Genomic DNA, 14,614 nt, shown 5'->3' with positions numbered 1-14,614 from the left:
GGAGGCAGAGGTTGCAGTAAGCGGAGGTGTGGCACCACTGCACTCCAGCCTGCGTGACAGAGCGAGACTCTACCTCAAAAAGAAAAATAATTTTTCACATAAAAATCTGACCTAATTTTCAGCTTCTCTTTAGAGATGAGCAGTTCTGACAAAGGGGCCTGTATTTTCCCATAATCAGTCAGTTCTGAGTCCCGGCTGCTCCTTCAGACAAGGTCCATGCTCCCTCTCACCTCCAGTCCCACCACTCACAGGTGAGTGTGGGTTCTGAAACTGGCCCACTTCTGTCATGTGAGCCTGCTTTGCCCTGAAAGCAGGTGAATTTCTGACCCCAGCCTCATGTCCTTCTCTTTTCAGGAAGGATGGTGAACCTCCCTTTGGATGTTTTTTTTTTTGAGGTGGAGTCTCGCTCTGTCGCCTCAGCTAGAGTGCCGTGGTGCAATCTTGGCTCACTGCAAGCTCTGCCTCCTGGACTGAAGTGATTCTCCTGCCTCACCCTCCCAAGTAGCCGGGGTTACGCATGTGCCACCACGCCCAGCCAATTTCACTTTGTATCTAAGTGTTAGTGAGTGTATTAGTTAGCTGCTGTGTAACACACTATCCTAAAACAGTATCTCTTTTACTTAAAACCTGCAAATTGGTGGTTTAGGCCATGTTCTGCTGGTACCCTCATCTGTCTTGACGATGTAGGTCAGCTCTGCTTGGCGTTGATTTGGTGAGTCCTCTCGCATGTCCTCACTGTACAACCCACACCTATGTGTAGTGGCCTAATAGGTGCCCAGTGAGACCTGACTCCCATCATTCATAACATGCAGTCTCTCGTGACACGGGCCTGCCTGTTTTCTCCTTTTCCATTCTTCCTCTGCCAGAAAGCACTGATGGAGATAGTCCAGCTGATTGAGAATGTGTGTGATGTTTCAGGAACCAGTGACCTTCCGGGATGTGGCTGTGGACTTTACCCAGGAGGAATGGGGGCAGCTGGACCCTACCCAGAGGATCCTCTACCGTGACGTGATGCTGGAGACCTTTGGGCACCTGCTCTCCATAGGTAAGACCGGCTTCGCGAGGTGCGACAGCTGATTCTCCCCGGGTTCTAAGTGCTGGGGCCTCTGGTGTGAGGACCTGACCTTGGGTCCTCACTCCCTGTGGGGAGTGCATGAAGAGGGAGGTCTGCCCTTTTCCATCGCAATGCAGAGCTTCACCGACTTCGCCGTGTTGTGAGGCGCCCACATGTCCTCTCAGTCGGGAGTCTGGTCTGGAGCCCGGGCTTGTTTCTGTCCCGAGCAGCCCCTCGCCTCCTGTGTTTTTCCCCATTTCCAGGTCCTGAGCTTCCGAAGCCTGAAGTCATCTCCCAGCTGGAGCAAGGGACTGAGCTATGGGTGGCTGAGCGAGGAACCATCCAGGGCTGCCATCCAGGTGAGACCCCCCTCTGTGGGAGCAGCTAATGGGAGCAGCCCGGCAGGTCACTGGAGACGCACTTCATGGGAAGAGTGGTGGTTGGTGGTCCTGAAGACCACCCCATTCACTAGGAGTACACAGGACTCAGCATCAAGTCACGCTGACAGCTCTCAGTATAGTGAGACCAACAAAGGGGAAAGGCGCATGGGGATAAGTCAGAGGAAGCCAGGCATGAGCCTCCAGGGTCCCCTCACTGTGGAGTCACTCAGGATGTGCCAGGCTCCCCAGCACTCAGGTGTGACACGTCATGAGACATGAACTCTACCAGGGAATCTTGTCAGAGACTCAGTGCTAGGAGTTTTGACTGAGGCTGTCACATAGACACTCTCTGCCTAGCACAGACCAAGGTTCCAGGCTACCAGGAGAAAGCCAGTGTTTAGAATAAACCACATAGTGTGTGCACTCTCATCAGTTCGGGTGGTGGGAACCATCCCCAAATCCAAATTCTCAGTTGCAGCCAAGGGCTAACCTTGTGAACAGGCTTCTCCTAGAATGCTGGTCTCAGGCCTGCCCTGTTAAATCTTTTCTGCACAGTGCTCCATAGCCTTCTCACCTGAGCTCCCCATCTTCTAAGCTCAGAGGTCATCACTTCTGCTCCAGTGCTGAGAATCCCACCCCTTCCTGCCTCTCAGCTTCATCTTCCTTTCTAGGTTCCAGGTCATTCCCTCTCTCACCATCCTTCTCAGCTTGTCCTTTCTGTGGGATCGTTTCTAATGTGTGAACCTGCTCTTCGTCTTCTCCATTTCATTCTTGCATGTCCAGATTCTTTGTGTTTTGTGTTTTGTTTTGTTTTTAAGACAGGGTCTCCCTCTGTCACCTAGGCTGGAGTGCAGTGGCGTAATCATGGTTCACTGCAGCCTTGACCTCCGTAGTTCAAGTGATCTTCCCACCTCACCCTCCCGAGTAGCTGGGATTACAGGTGTGCACCACCATGTCCTGGTAATTTTTGTATTTTAAGTAGAGATGGGGTTTTACCATGTTGCCCAGGCTGGGCTCGAACTCCTGGGCTCAAGCAATCCACCTACTTTGGCCTCCCAAAGTGCTGGGACTACAGGCATGAGCCACCGCGCCTGGCCCATTTCAAGATTCTTAATCACAGCTACAATATTCCTTTTGCCACATAAGGTTCCAGGGATTGGGATGGGGACATCTTTGAGGGGCCATTATTCAGCATACCACATGATTAAAGAGAGAGTAAATTTTTAAATTATTTTTAAGGAAGAGAAGCCTAGTCAATAGAAGAAGACCCCGTCTCTACAAAAAAATTTTAAAATTATCTGGCATGGTGGTGTGTGCCTGTAGACGTACCTACTTATGAGGCTGAGTGGGGAGGATCACTTAAGCCCAGGAGTTCAAGGCTACAGTGAGCTACGATGGCACCACTGCACTCCAGGCTGAGCAACAGAGCATTAAAAAAATAAAGGAAAAGAGGCCGGGCATGGTGGCTTACGCCTGTAGTGCCAGAATTTTGGGAGGCCAAGGCGGGTGGTTCGCTTGAGTCCAAGAGTTCAAGACCAGCCTGGGCAACCTGGCAAAACCACATCTCTACAAAAAATGCGAAAAAATTAGCTGGGTGTGGTGTTGCATGCCTGTGGTCTCAGCTGTTCAGGAGGTTGAGCCCAGGAGGTAGAGGTTGCAGTGAGCTGAGATCATGCCGCTGCACTTCAGTCTGGGCAACAGAGCAAGACCTTGCCTCAAAAATAAAATAATGGTAAAGAATCCCTGTCCAGGCAGCTCCCACTCCCAGTGCACTCACAGGGGTTTGTGGGCTCAGGGATGGCTGAGCGATCTCAAGCCCCTCCTTGGCCCCTGTCACTCATCTGGCATCATTCCTTACTGGTTCCCTCTTGTGGTTGCTCAGCTTCCCCTGCTGCAGGTCACCTCCTGGCTGACTGCAGTCCCAGCTCTTCTCCCATTTCCTCTCTTCATCAACTGCTCACCCTCTCTCCAGAGACTCCATGGCTTCCCAAGTGCCAGGCTCAGTGAGTCGTTCTGGGCAGCCGGGAGTCAGGCTGGAGTTGGAGCCTGTCTCAATCTCAGCGCTCTTTGCTGTTCCTGGCCAGGCCAGTTCACCCCACTAGTGTTCTCAAGTCCCCCTCCTCCGGATGCTCTTCCGCACTCTCCCAGCAGGCAGCGTTAGTCTTGGCCAGGGTCACAGTGTTGTGTTCAGTCTCCGTGTTTCGTCCATGTTGTCTCTCAGCCATTATCCTGGCTCACGAGCCTGTTGCGTGGATGTTCCTGAGGACCTGCCATGTGCTGCTGTTTGTGCTGTGGATGCAGCAAACAATGACAGGAAAGGCTGAGCCCTCACTCAGCATCTGGGAGATGGAAGTCTGAGAGATGGATGCCAGTGCCAGGCCGTGATGAGGCTGTAAAGGAAAAGGCACCTGGGGAGGGCGAGGTGGGGCACTCATGCCCCAGGACTGGCAGGGAGGCCGCTCTGAGAAAGTGACTCAAGCTGGGGCACAGGGAGCAAGGTGGGCAGATGTCTGGGGATGAGGGTTCTTGGCAGAGGGAGCAGCAGGTGCCAAGGGACCCAGGAGGGAGTATGGGGGATGCATTGGAGGGATGTGAGGAACCATGTGGAGCAGAGTGGGCTTGGGGCAAGAGTCGGGAGGTAAGGCCAGCCAGGGCATGGTGGAGAAGGGCACAGGGTCATATCCACCCTCAGAAGTGACTGCAGAGTGAATAGAGGAGTGACCAGGACTGGCTTGCAGTGGGGAAGAGGGTGGGTCTGTTTGGTTTTGCATAATCGCTTTATCGAGATACAATTCACATACCGTAAGTTCACCTATTAAAGTGTACCATTCAGTGGTTTTGAGTATATTCTCAGATTGTGTGCATCTATACTATCTAATTCCAGAACATTTCATCACCATCTTAGTCAGCTTGGGGTACCATGACAAAATACCACCGCCTGGGTGTCTTATACAGCAGACATTTATTTCTCACAGTTCCGTAGGCTGGAATTCTAAGAGCACAGTGCCAGCTGATTCAGGCCCTAGTAAGGGCCCCTTCCTCGATTGCAGAAGGCCGCCTTCTCTCTGTGCCCTCATATGGCAGAGAGAGGAAGCAAGCCCTGTGGTATTTCTTCTTATAAGGTCACTAATCTCATTCTTAAAGGCCCCACCCTCATGACCTAATCACCCCCCAAAGGCCTCATCTCCAGATACCCTCACATTGGGGATTAGGGTTTCAACACAGGAATTTTGCTATTGACATTCAGTCCATAGCAGTCACCCAAAAGTCACCCATTAGAAGTCACTCTCTGTCTTTCCCATCCCCTGCCAACCAGTAACCTACCTTCTGTCTCTGCGGATTTTCCTGTTCTAGACATTCCATATGAATGGAATCTTCTAATTCGTGACCTTTGTATCTGGCTTTTTTCACTCAGCATAATGTTTTCCAGTTTATCCACGTTGTAGCATATGTCACTACTTTGTTCTTTTTTGTGGCTGAATAATGTCCCATTGTGTGGATAGACCATGTTTTGCTTATCCATTTGTTGAGGGGCATTTGGGATTTGGGTTGTTTCCATTTTTGCCTGTTAATTAACAGTGCTGCTGTGAACATAGTGTATAAGTTTTTGTGTGAAGTGACTTATATTTTAGAAGAAACCTCTGGGTGCTATGTAGAGTCAATTTTTTTTTTATTTTTTTGAGACAGAGTCTCGCTTGGTCGCCCAGACAGGAGTGCAGTGGTGTAGTCTTGGCTCACTGCAAACTTCGCCTCCTGGGTTCAAGCGATTCTCGTGCCTTAGGTTCCTGAGTGGCTGGGACTACAGGTGTGCACCACCACGCCCAAATAATTTTTGTATTTTTAGTAGAGACAGGGTTGGCCAGGCTGGTTTTGAACTCCTGACCTCAAGTGATCCTCCCGCCTCGGCCTCCCAAAGTGCTAGGATTACAGGCATGAACCACCGGACCTAGCCAGAGAGTCATATTTGGGGGCCAGAGGTGACTGAGCAGGAAGCCTGGCACCTGGCCAGCTTCAGCTGCTCCAGTCTCTCCTGTTGTCAAGCTCTCGTTCATTCATTCCCTTGAAACGTTCCTTCAGCATTCACTGAGACAGATATTTTTGAGCTTCTACTACTTGTCATTTCTAGGCACTGGCTGTGAACATTCTAGTGTGGTGAGGTGGACCCGGAATGAATGAATACATGACGTGTATTTTGGTCAGGACGAGAGCAGATGAGAGGGCTTGAGAGGGCTTGGGGAAAGCAGGGGAGCCTGGCTTATAACAGAGTCCCTGTCCTAATCCCCAGAACTGGTTATCTCGGATACTGGGTGAGCAAGAGGGTCAGAATCAGAAAAGGAGATGTGACAACAGAAGCAGAGGTGAGTGAGAGAGATCTGAAGATGCTGTACTCGGCTCCAGAGGTGACGGAAAGGGCCGGGAATGCAGACGGCCTCTAGGAATGGGAAGATGCAAGGATTTTCCCCAGAACCTCCCGTGGAGAAACCAGCCCTGCCAATACCTTGATTGTAGGACCTCTGCATCCCAGAACTATGAGATAATAAGTGTGTTTTAAGTTACAGCAGCGAACAGGGAACTCATACCTTCACTTCATTGCCAGTGCATGACCCACAGCAGGTGCCCAATAAATGTTTGTTGAATGAGCAAAGCCGTGTTTGATGTTAAAATAAGAAGAGAATCGGGGACTTGCCAGGGCAGCTGGTTAGGACCCCAGTTCAATATCAGGCCTACGGTGTTGGAGGCCTGTCCCCCTTCCTTTGTTTTCTCCCAACAGCTCAGAGATCTCTGGGTTTTCTTTCAGGCTGGGAGCCTCCATCTGAAAGCCAAGCATCACGCAAGGAAGAGGGCCTTCCTGAAGAGGAGCCATCCCGTGTCACGGGAAGGGAAGGATTCCCGACAGGTGCTCCTTATCCCACCACGTTAGGGAAAGACGGGGAGTGTCAGAGCCAGGGTCTGGCACTCAAGGAGCAGAGTAACTTGAAGCAGTTGGAATTTGGCCTCAAGGAAGCACCAGTTCAAGATCAAGGCTACAAAACTCTGAGACTCGGGGAAAACTGCGCCCTGAGTTCAAGCCCACATCCCTTCCCGGAGATGTCTAGAGGAGAGTATTTCTATACTAACGGCTCACAAGTTACAGACTCAGAACGTAACCCCAGCTTAGTCAGTCAGCAGACGGGCTCCCCAGGAAAACAGCCCGGCGAAAACACTGACTGTCACAGAGCTTCCAGTCAGGCCATTCCAGTTACGGAGCTCACCAAAAACCAGGCGCAGGACAAACCCTACAAATGTACCGACTGTGGGAAGTCGTTTAACCATAACGCACACCTCACTGTGCACAAGAGGATTCATACGGGAGAAAGACCTTACATGTGCAAGGAGTGCGGGAAAGCCTTCAGCCAGAACTCCTCCCTCGTTCAGCACGAGCGTATCCACACGGGAGACAAGCCCTACAAGTGCGCCGAATGTGGGAAGTCTTTCTGCCATAGTACACACCTTACCGTCCACCGGAGGATTCACACTGGGGAGAAGCCCTATGAGTGTCAGGACTGTGGGCGGGCCTTCAACCAGAACTCCTCCCTGGGTCGGCACAAGAGAACACACACCGGGGAGAAGCCGTACACCTGCAGCGTGTGCGGGAAATCCTTCTCTCGGACCACTTGCCTTTTCCTGCACCTGAGAACTCACACCGAGGAGAGGCCCTACGAGTGTAACCACTGCGGGAAGGGCTTCAGGCACAGCTCATCCCTGGCCCAGCACCAGCGGAAGCACGCAGGGGAGAAGCCTTTTGAGTGCCGCCAGAGGCTGATCTTTGAGCAGACGCCAGCTCTCACAAAGCATGAATGGACAGAAGCCCTGGGCTGTGACCCGCCTTTGAGTCAAGATGAGAGGACTCACCGGAGCGACAGGCCCTTCAAATGTAATCAGTGTGGGAAGTGTTTCATTCAGAGCTCTCACCTCATCCGGCACCAGATAACTCACACCAGAGAGGAGCAGCCTCATGGGCGAAACCGGCGGCGTGAACAGTCCTCGAGCAGGAACTCACGCCTAGTTCAGCATGAACACTCGAACTCCAGAAGGAGCTCTGCAGGCGGAGCAAAGGCAGGGCAGCCGGAAAGTAGAGCCCTGGCTTTGTTCGACATCCAAAAAATCATGCAAGAGAAAAACCCCGTGCACGTTATTGGAGTGGAAGAGCCTGCTGTGGGCGCTTCCATGTTATTTGACATCAGAGAATCCACGTAGGAGAGAAACTTTGCTGATGACTTTTAACCACAGGTACAAAAATGTGGTAAGTCCACATAGTGTACTCATGAAAAGAGGGGCTGGGGGTAGAAATGTCATTGGTGACTTCTGACTTTCTGAGGAAACGACGCTTCCCAAGCACCCAAGGTTGGTTGGTCCAAATCTGTCAAACTCAGTGCCCTCTTTAGCGACATCTTTTGTGACATTCCTTCCATTACAGCACAGTGAGTTCACAGGTAATATAACCTGCCCACCTGTGTAATGTCAAGAAATCAGTATGCAACCCCATTTTGTAAAGGATCATTAAAATGAAAGTAATTTATGGTAGAGTAAATTGTAGAGTAACGTGTACTGACTTGGTGCACTATTTCTCCTTGTCACTGTGGGCCCAATTTTGCCAGGAGACCTAGGACAATAGCCTGTTGCTTGTGGACTGGTAGAGGGTATGATGTTGACCATGGCAATATTGTGAGGGGCCTTCCCAGGTGGAACGTGACCTTCCAAAGTAGTAACCAACTCCTGGAAACGTTTTTAACAACACAGTGTGCTATTATTGCATTTCTGGGAAATGCTGGGTAAATTCCAGGCATGCAGCAATTAGCTTGTGCTTATGTGTGAAGTCAAGTTAGGTTCTCAGTTCATACCCTGAAAACTGCTTATTCCACATCTGTTGATGTGGTCCACTGGGGGCGGTTCTGTTCCTCACCATCTTTACAGCATGCGTGGCTCCTGCCCACATTTCAGCCACACCCCCAACCCACTTACATGACTAGCCCCCATGAAATTTCACAGCATTCCCTGCAGGGGAGTGACACAGCTCCTCTTGAAAAACATCTGGTGTTGCTATGAGCCAGAGGTTCTTTTTTTTTGTTTTTTTCTTTGAGATGGAGTCTTGCTCTGTCACCCAGGCTGGAGTGCAATGGCGCAGTCTTGACTCACCACAACCTCCGCCTCCCAGGTTAAAGCAATTCTCCCGCCTTAGTCCCCTGAGTAGCTGGGATTACAGGCACCCGCCACCACAGCCAGCTAATTTTTGTATTTTTAGTAGAGATGGGGTTTCACCATGTTGGCCAGGCTGGTCTCAAACTCCTGACCTCATGATCCGCCCACCTCGGCCTCCCAAAGTGCTGGGATTACAGGCATGAGCTACCACGCCCAGCTGAGCCAGAGGTTCTTAACTGGTGGTGCTCTTGCCTCCAGGGCACATTTGGTGACATCTAGAGACATTTTTGGTTGCTGTGCCTGGAGGAAGGGTGCCACTGTCATGTAGTGGGTAGAAGCCAGGGATGCTGCTCAACATCCTATTGTGCCCGGGACGGCTCCTCAACAAAGGATTCTCTAGCTCCAAATGTCAGTAGTGCCAAGGTAGAGAAGCCACCTGGGTATAAACCCAGCCCAGAAATGCAGCTGACATTTTTAAAACTTCAAGCTGGGTGTGGTGGCTCACGCTTGTAATCCCAGCACTCTGGGAGGCTGAGGAGGGCGGATCACTTGAGGTCAGGAGTTTGAGACTAGCTTGGACCCGTGGTGAAACCCTATCTCTACTAAAAATACAAAGGTTAGCCAAGTGTGGTGGCGCGTGCCTGTAATTCTAGCTACCTGGGGGAGGCTGAGGCACAAGACTCGCTTGAACCTGGGAGGCAGAGGTTTCAGTGAGCCGAGATCGTACCACTGCACTCCAGCCTGGGTGAGAGAGCAAGACTCTGTCTCAAAAAAAAAAAAAAAACTTCAAATTGATTGATCAGGGCTGGACTAGAAATCATATAAGCTTGATTTTAACAAATGGTGTCATTAGCTAGTTTATACATGATGTATTTTTAGTACATCCTTTACTGTTTTGCAGCATTCATAACTGATGTGAAATAAGGAAGATAATCCATTATTGTTATTATTAGTATTTTTTTTTTTGAGACAGGGTCTCACTGTTTTGCCCAGGCTGGAGTCAGTGGTATAATCACTGGTCACTTGCAACCTTGACCTCCTGGGCTCAAGTGATCCTCCCACCCCAGCCTCCCAAGTAGCTGGGACCACAGGCATGCGCCACCTTTCCTAATTTTTTTTTTATTTTTTGCAGAGACAGGGTCTCACTGTGTTGCCGAGGTTGGTCTCGAACCTTAGCGTCCCAAAGTGTTGGGATTATAGGCATGAGCCACTGTGCCCAGCCACTTATTTTTCTGAATAACCTTTAAGGATTTATTGTGGACATTTTCAAACATGAGTAGTATGTTTTTGCTGGTACACCCACCTACCTCCCCCACACTCTTCTGCCCTGGATATATATATAACCATGTTCCTCCACTGGGACAAAACCATTACCAATCATACTAAGCTGTCATTTTGCATTTTTGCTGTGCCCTGATAGTGTGAAAGCCATGGCGGGTAAAACTGCCGAGCCTGAGTTCAAAGCAGAGCAGTAGCCCTGAGGGTGTTCATATTCTTCTCCACTGGGCATTGCAGTAAAAAAAAAAAGAATTTCACTTAATTTCTTTTTTTTTTTTTTTTTGAGATGGAGTCTCACTCTGTTGCCCAGGCTGGAGTGCAGTGGCGCGATCTTGGCTCACTGCAGCCTCTCGCGGGACGGCATTCTCTTGCCTCAGCCTCCTGAGTAGTTGGACTACAGGCGCCCACTACCACACCTGGCTAATTTTTTGTATTTTTAGTAGAGGCGGGTTTTCACCGTGTTAGCCAGGATGGTCTTGATCTCCTGACCTCATGATCTGCCCACTTTGGCCTCCCAAAGTGCTGGGATTACAGGTGTGAACCACCGCACTTGGCCCTCTTTTTCTTTTTGAGATGGAGTGTTGCTTTGTCGCCCAGTCTAGAGTGCAGTGGCACAATCTTGGCTCACTGCAACCTCCACCTCCCGGGTTCAAGCAGTTCTTTTAATTCAGCCCTCTGAGTAGCTGGGATTATAGGTGCACACTACCACGCCTGGCTAATTGTTGTATTTTTAGTAGAGATGGAGTTTTACCATGTTGGCCATGCTGGTCTCAAACTTGTGACCTCAAGTGATCTGCCCGCCTCAGTCTCCCAAAATGCTGGGATTACAGGCGTGAGCCACCACGCCTGGCCTACTTTCACTGACTTTCTGTGATGAAACAGGAAAAATTAATTTTGTTAAATCTCAACTAGAACTATATTGTCATTATCACATTAAACAGATATCAAATATCTAGTGTTCAAATGTTCTGGGTTGCCTCATAAATTTTGTTTTGTTTTCTATTTGTTTCATGGTAATCATAATCTAAACAAGATCCACACAGTGCATTTGGTTGGAATTTATCTTTTTTTTTTTAAATAGAGACTTGCTGTGTCATGCGGTTCACTGCAACCTCCCAGGTTCAAGCGATTCTCCTGCCTCAGCTGCCCCTGTAGCTGGTACTACAGGCATGCACCACCACACACAGCAAATTTCTTATTTGTAGAGATGGGGTTTTCCTACGTTGCCTAGGCCAGTTTCAAACTCCTGGGCTCAAGCGATCCTCCCACCTTGGCCATCCAGAGTGCTATGATTACAGATGTGAGCCACTGCACCCTGCCAAACAGCAATTTGAATAACCGTGTTGGAATGTTTGAGCACTGGAACTCATTAGCATCAGGACTTCCCGTGTCCATTCTTGCTTTTTGGATGCTGGGAGTGTGACAACTCAGCTTCAATTAAAGCAGAGCTGGCTTCCAGGATGCCAGAGCCAGCTTTGTGGTTCATCTCTAGAGGTTCAACAGGACACTGTGGATGGCCCAGGTTCGTTTCTCTGCACTTACCTTTTTGGGGTTGTCCTCAAAACCTTGCCCGTGTCAGCGCTCACTTTTCACAGCAACTCTGGCCTCCTACCTTGACCTGCGCCACTTCTATCTCCTTAGATAACCTTCCATTCGCATAGCTAAATGCTGCATCCTCAGACGCTGCCATAATAATTGTTCTGTGAGTTAGTACCATTTTACAGATAGTCAAAATTAGGCACAGGACAAAAGTTAGTAGTAACTAGAATAAAAGTAACCAGCCCAAGCTAGGAAGTCGTGGAGTTAGAATTTGATGTCAGCACCCAGCTGACCATGGCTTAAACAGATTAGGCTTTGTTCAAAGGCTGTCTTTTCAATGGCTCAGCTGTGTAATAGCCAATGTTTTCTGCAGTTCTCTCAACCTTTCCATCGTGATCACGGGGAGACTACTATGGCTCCAGCCCTTGCATCCACAGTGAAGACTGAAAGAAGGGAATGGGCAGGCCAACACTTATCTCTGATGATGTTTAAAGGAAAAACATTCCCAGAAGCCTGCAGCACATGGCCCCCTAAGTCTCACTGGCCACGGATGGGTCAGGGGGCCACCCCTAATAACAACGGGGCTTAGAAACCTCGTATTTACCTTTCTAACCTCTGTGGTGGAGACAGGTAGGAGAGAAGTCTTGGGAAGTGGATGATGGAGGCAGCCGTATCTGCTGCTTTTCTCCTTCAAGCTCTTGGGAGAATTGCTTGTGCTTCCCATTCCCTTGGTGGCAGCTCACACCTCAGACCCACTGTCCGCCCCTACTGCTTCACAGAACCCACTGCAACCACTGTCCAGGGCACCACCTCTGGTGTCGTCTCTCTTCATCCCCAGGACTGTGAAGCCTGCTAACCTCTTTGCAAAGCTCCATCTCCTTGCATTGTGGGGTTCCTTCCAACTCTTCAGGGACTTCTCAACCTCCTGTTAGCCCTCCTAAATGTTGGGGTCCCTGGGGTCTTGTCCCAGAGTCCACCTTGTGCTCAACGCCCTCCGCAGGTGTCATCCACATCCCTAGCTTTATGCTGCTCGCTCCCAAATCAGTCTGGTGCTTCTGAGATTTGGGCTTCAGACCCAGACAACTGCTGTGTGCTGCTGGGCAGCTCCCCGAGGTGTGCCGAAAGCTCCCCAAACCCAGCCTACCCCAAACAAAACTCATTTTCCGCCCAGACTAGTCTCTGCTTCCCTGATCCCTTTCCTGGAGGCTGTTTCCACTCGCCAACCCTTCATGGAAGCCAGAAAATCAGTCATCAGTCTTCTTGACCTCTCCCTTCCCCACTCCGTGGAGTTAGAGGTCCTGTTGATTTTGCCATGTGAACATTTCAGATTTGCTTACTTCATTTCATCCCCACCGCCACCAACAGTGCAGGACGGCCCTAAGAGGAGAAGCAACGTGCTACCAAGCAGCCCAGCCAGAACGTGAACCAAACAGTCTGGTACCAAAACCCTATTCGTGATCATTCCTCCTTTCTGCTCCACCAGCAGTTTGGGGCACAGGCTTGGGAATCCAGACAGGAAAGCCCCTCCCCTCTGAAGCAGTGGGACCAACAGTGACAGCATGGTTCTAGACAGCTGTGGGAGTCAGGCCTGTGATTGCCTCATTCCCTCCACCTTGACCCCCAAAACGGCCAGTCCTGAAGGGGTCACAGTTGATACTTCTCTGAGAGGGCATGGGGTTGGCTGAGGTTATAGCAGCCTCACTGAGTGGTAAGCTGGGATTAAGCAATCAACCGGAACTCAGCGAGCCTTGAGTACTCAAAGCGGGTGTGGGAGAGTTCTTATACATCTTCTGTGGAGGGCAGTTTATCAGTCTCTAAATTACAAATACATAAACCCTTTTTCTCACCAAACCTGCTGGGAATGAATCCTACATATATATTTATATGTGTGCAGGCTACATGGTTTTCATTATGCTATTGATTTTAAAAGTAAAAATTTAGAAACAACCTCCTTGTCCACCATGGGGAACTGGCTAAGTCATTTATGGTGGAATAGTGATCATATTCTTAAAAATGAAGACTCTTTATATACAGCTTGAATATTCCTTATCGAAATGCTTGGGACCAGAAGTGTTTCAGATCTTCGCATATTTTCTGTTTCTCATTTCAGTTCACATTTTCTAAACATGATATTCCTACTGATTTCCTTGTAGATATTTTGAAACAGAGAAGAAACTCCTCTGTGGAAATTACTGTTAACTAGGGAAAAGACATGTTTTTTTCTGTTTGTAAAAGTAATGTGAGTTCTTTGTAGCAAAACTTGGAAAATGCATAAAAGTAAAAATATATATATATGAAAACTTGTGTAAAATTCCTTATACTTTAGCCATCCATAGATGGTCCTTACTATTAGGATTTTACTAATTTCCATTGCAATTTTTCTTAAAATATACATGTGTGTCTACACATACATATAGTGTACACTAAATTTTACATACACACAGAGGAATATATATGTATATAGTTATCTTGTGTTTAGAAATTTGGAATCCCTTCTAGTTCTCTTGTAACATATGCTTACTATATTTTGATTATTTTCTCTATGAATTTCATGTAGCTTTTTAAATTAACTTTCAGGAGGATTGTAACAATGTGCTCTCCACCCAGTATTTTACCAGCCTTGAGTTTTCTCAGAGGGGGCATTGGAGGGGTTCTTATACATTTCCAGGGGGAATGTGAATTGATACAACTTCTGTGGAGGGCAGTTTATCAGCCACTATGTAAATTACAAATACATAAACCCTTTGTCTAAGCAAACCTGCTGGTAATGAATCCTACACATGCATTTGTATGTGTGCAGACTGTTTGTACATGGTTTTCATTATGCTATTAATTTTAAAAGTCAGAATTTGGAACCAACCCTCCGTGTCCACCATGGGGAACTGGCTAAGTCATTTACGGTGGAATGGAGATCATAGCCTTAAAAATGAAAACTCTTTATATACAAGTTGAGTATCCCTTATCCAAACTGCTTGGGACCAGAAGTGTTTCAGATTTCAGATTTTTGAATTAGGGATCCTCAAACTATGCTAATGTGAGAAAGAGCTCCAAGATAGTTAAGTAGATAAAAGCAAGATGTCAAACTGTAGAGTATGTTTCCATTTATTTAAAGAAGAAACAGGCTGGGCGGGGTGGCTCATGCCTGTAATCCCAGCACTTTGGGAGGCTGAGGCAGGTGGATCAC

General features: G+C 48.7%; 1 protein-coding gene across 1 annotated transcript in view; it reads left to right on the top strand.

Moving 5' to 3' along the window:
- Positions 1-8,005, top strand: part of ZNF8 (zinc finger protein 8) — a 14,388-nt gene extending 6,383 nt beyond the window's left edge. Inside the window, exons 2-4 of the mRNA XM_011969097.1 lie at positions 919-1,045; positions 1,318-1,413; positions 6,233-8,005. Of these exons, the coding sequence (XP_011824487.1) occupies positions 919-1,045; positions 1,318-1,413; positions 6,233-7,671 (1,662 nt within the window). The 3' untranslated portion in view covers positions 7,672-8,005. The remainder of the gene's footprint in view (positions 1-918; positions 1,046-1,317; positions 1,414-6,232) is intronic.
- Positions 8,006-14,614: the final 6,609 nt, after the last annotated feature.

The sequence above is a fragment of the Mandrillus leucophaeus genome, unplaced genomic scaffold (genome assembly GCF_000951045.1).
Source record: "Mandrillus leucophaeus isolate KB7577 unplaced genomic scaffold, Mleu.le_1.0 Scaffold870, whole genome shotgun sequence".
Classification (NCBI taxonomy): Eukaryota; Metazoa; Chordata; class Mammalia; order Primates; family Cercopithecidae; genus Mandrillus; species Mandrillus leucophaeus.
The sequence above is the reverse complement of the archived record's forward strand: the minus strand, read 5'-3'. Positions and strand labels throughout refer to the sequence as shown.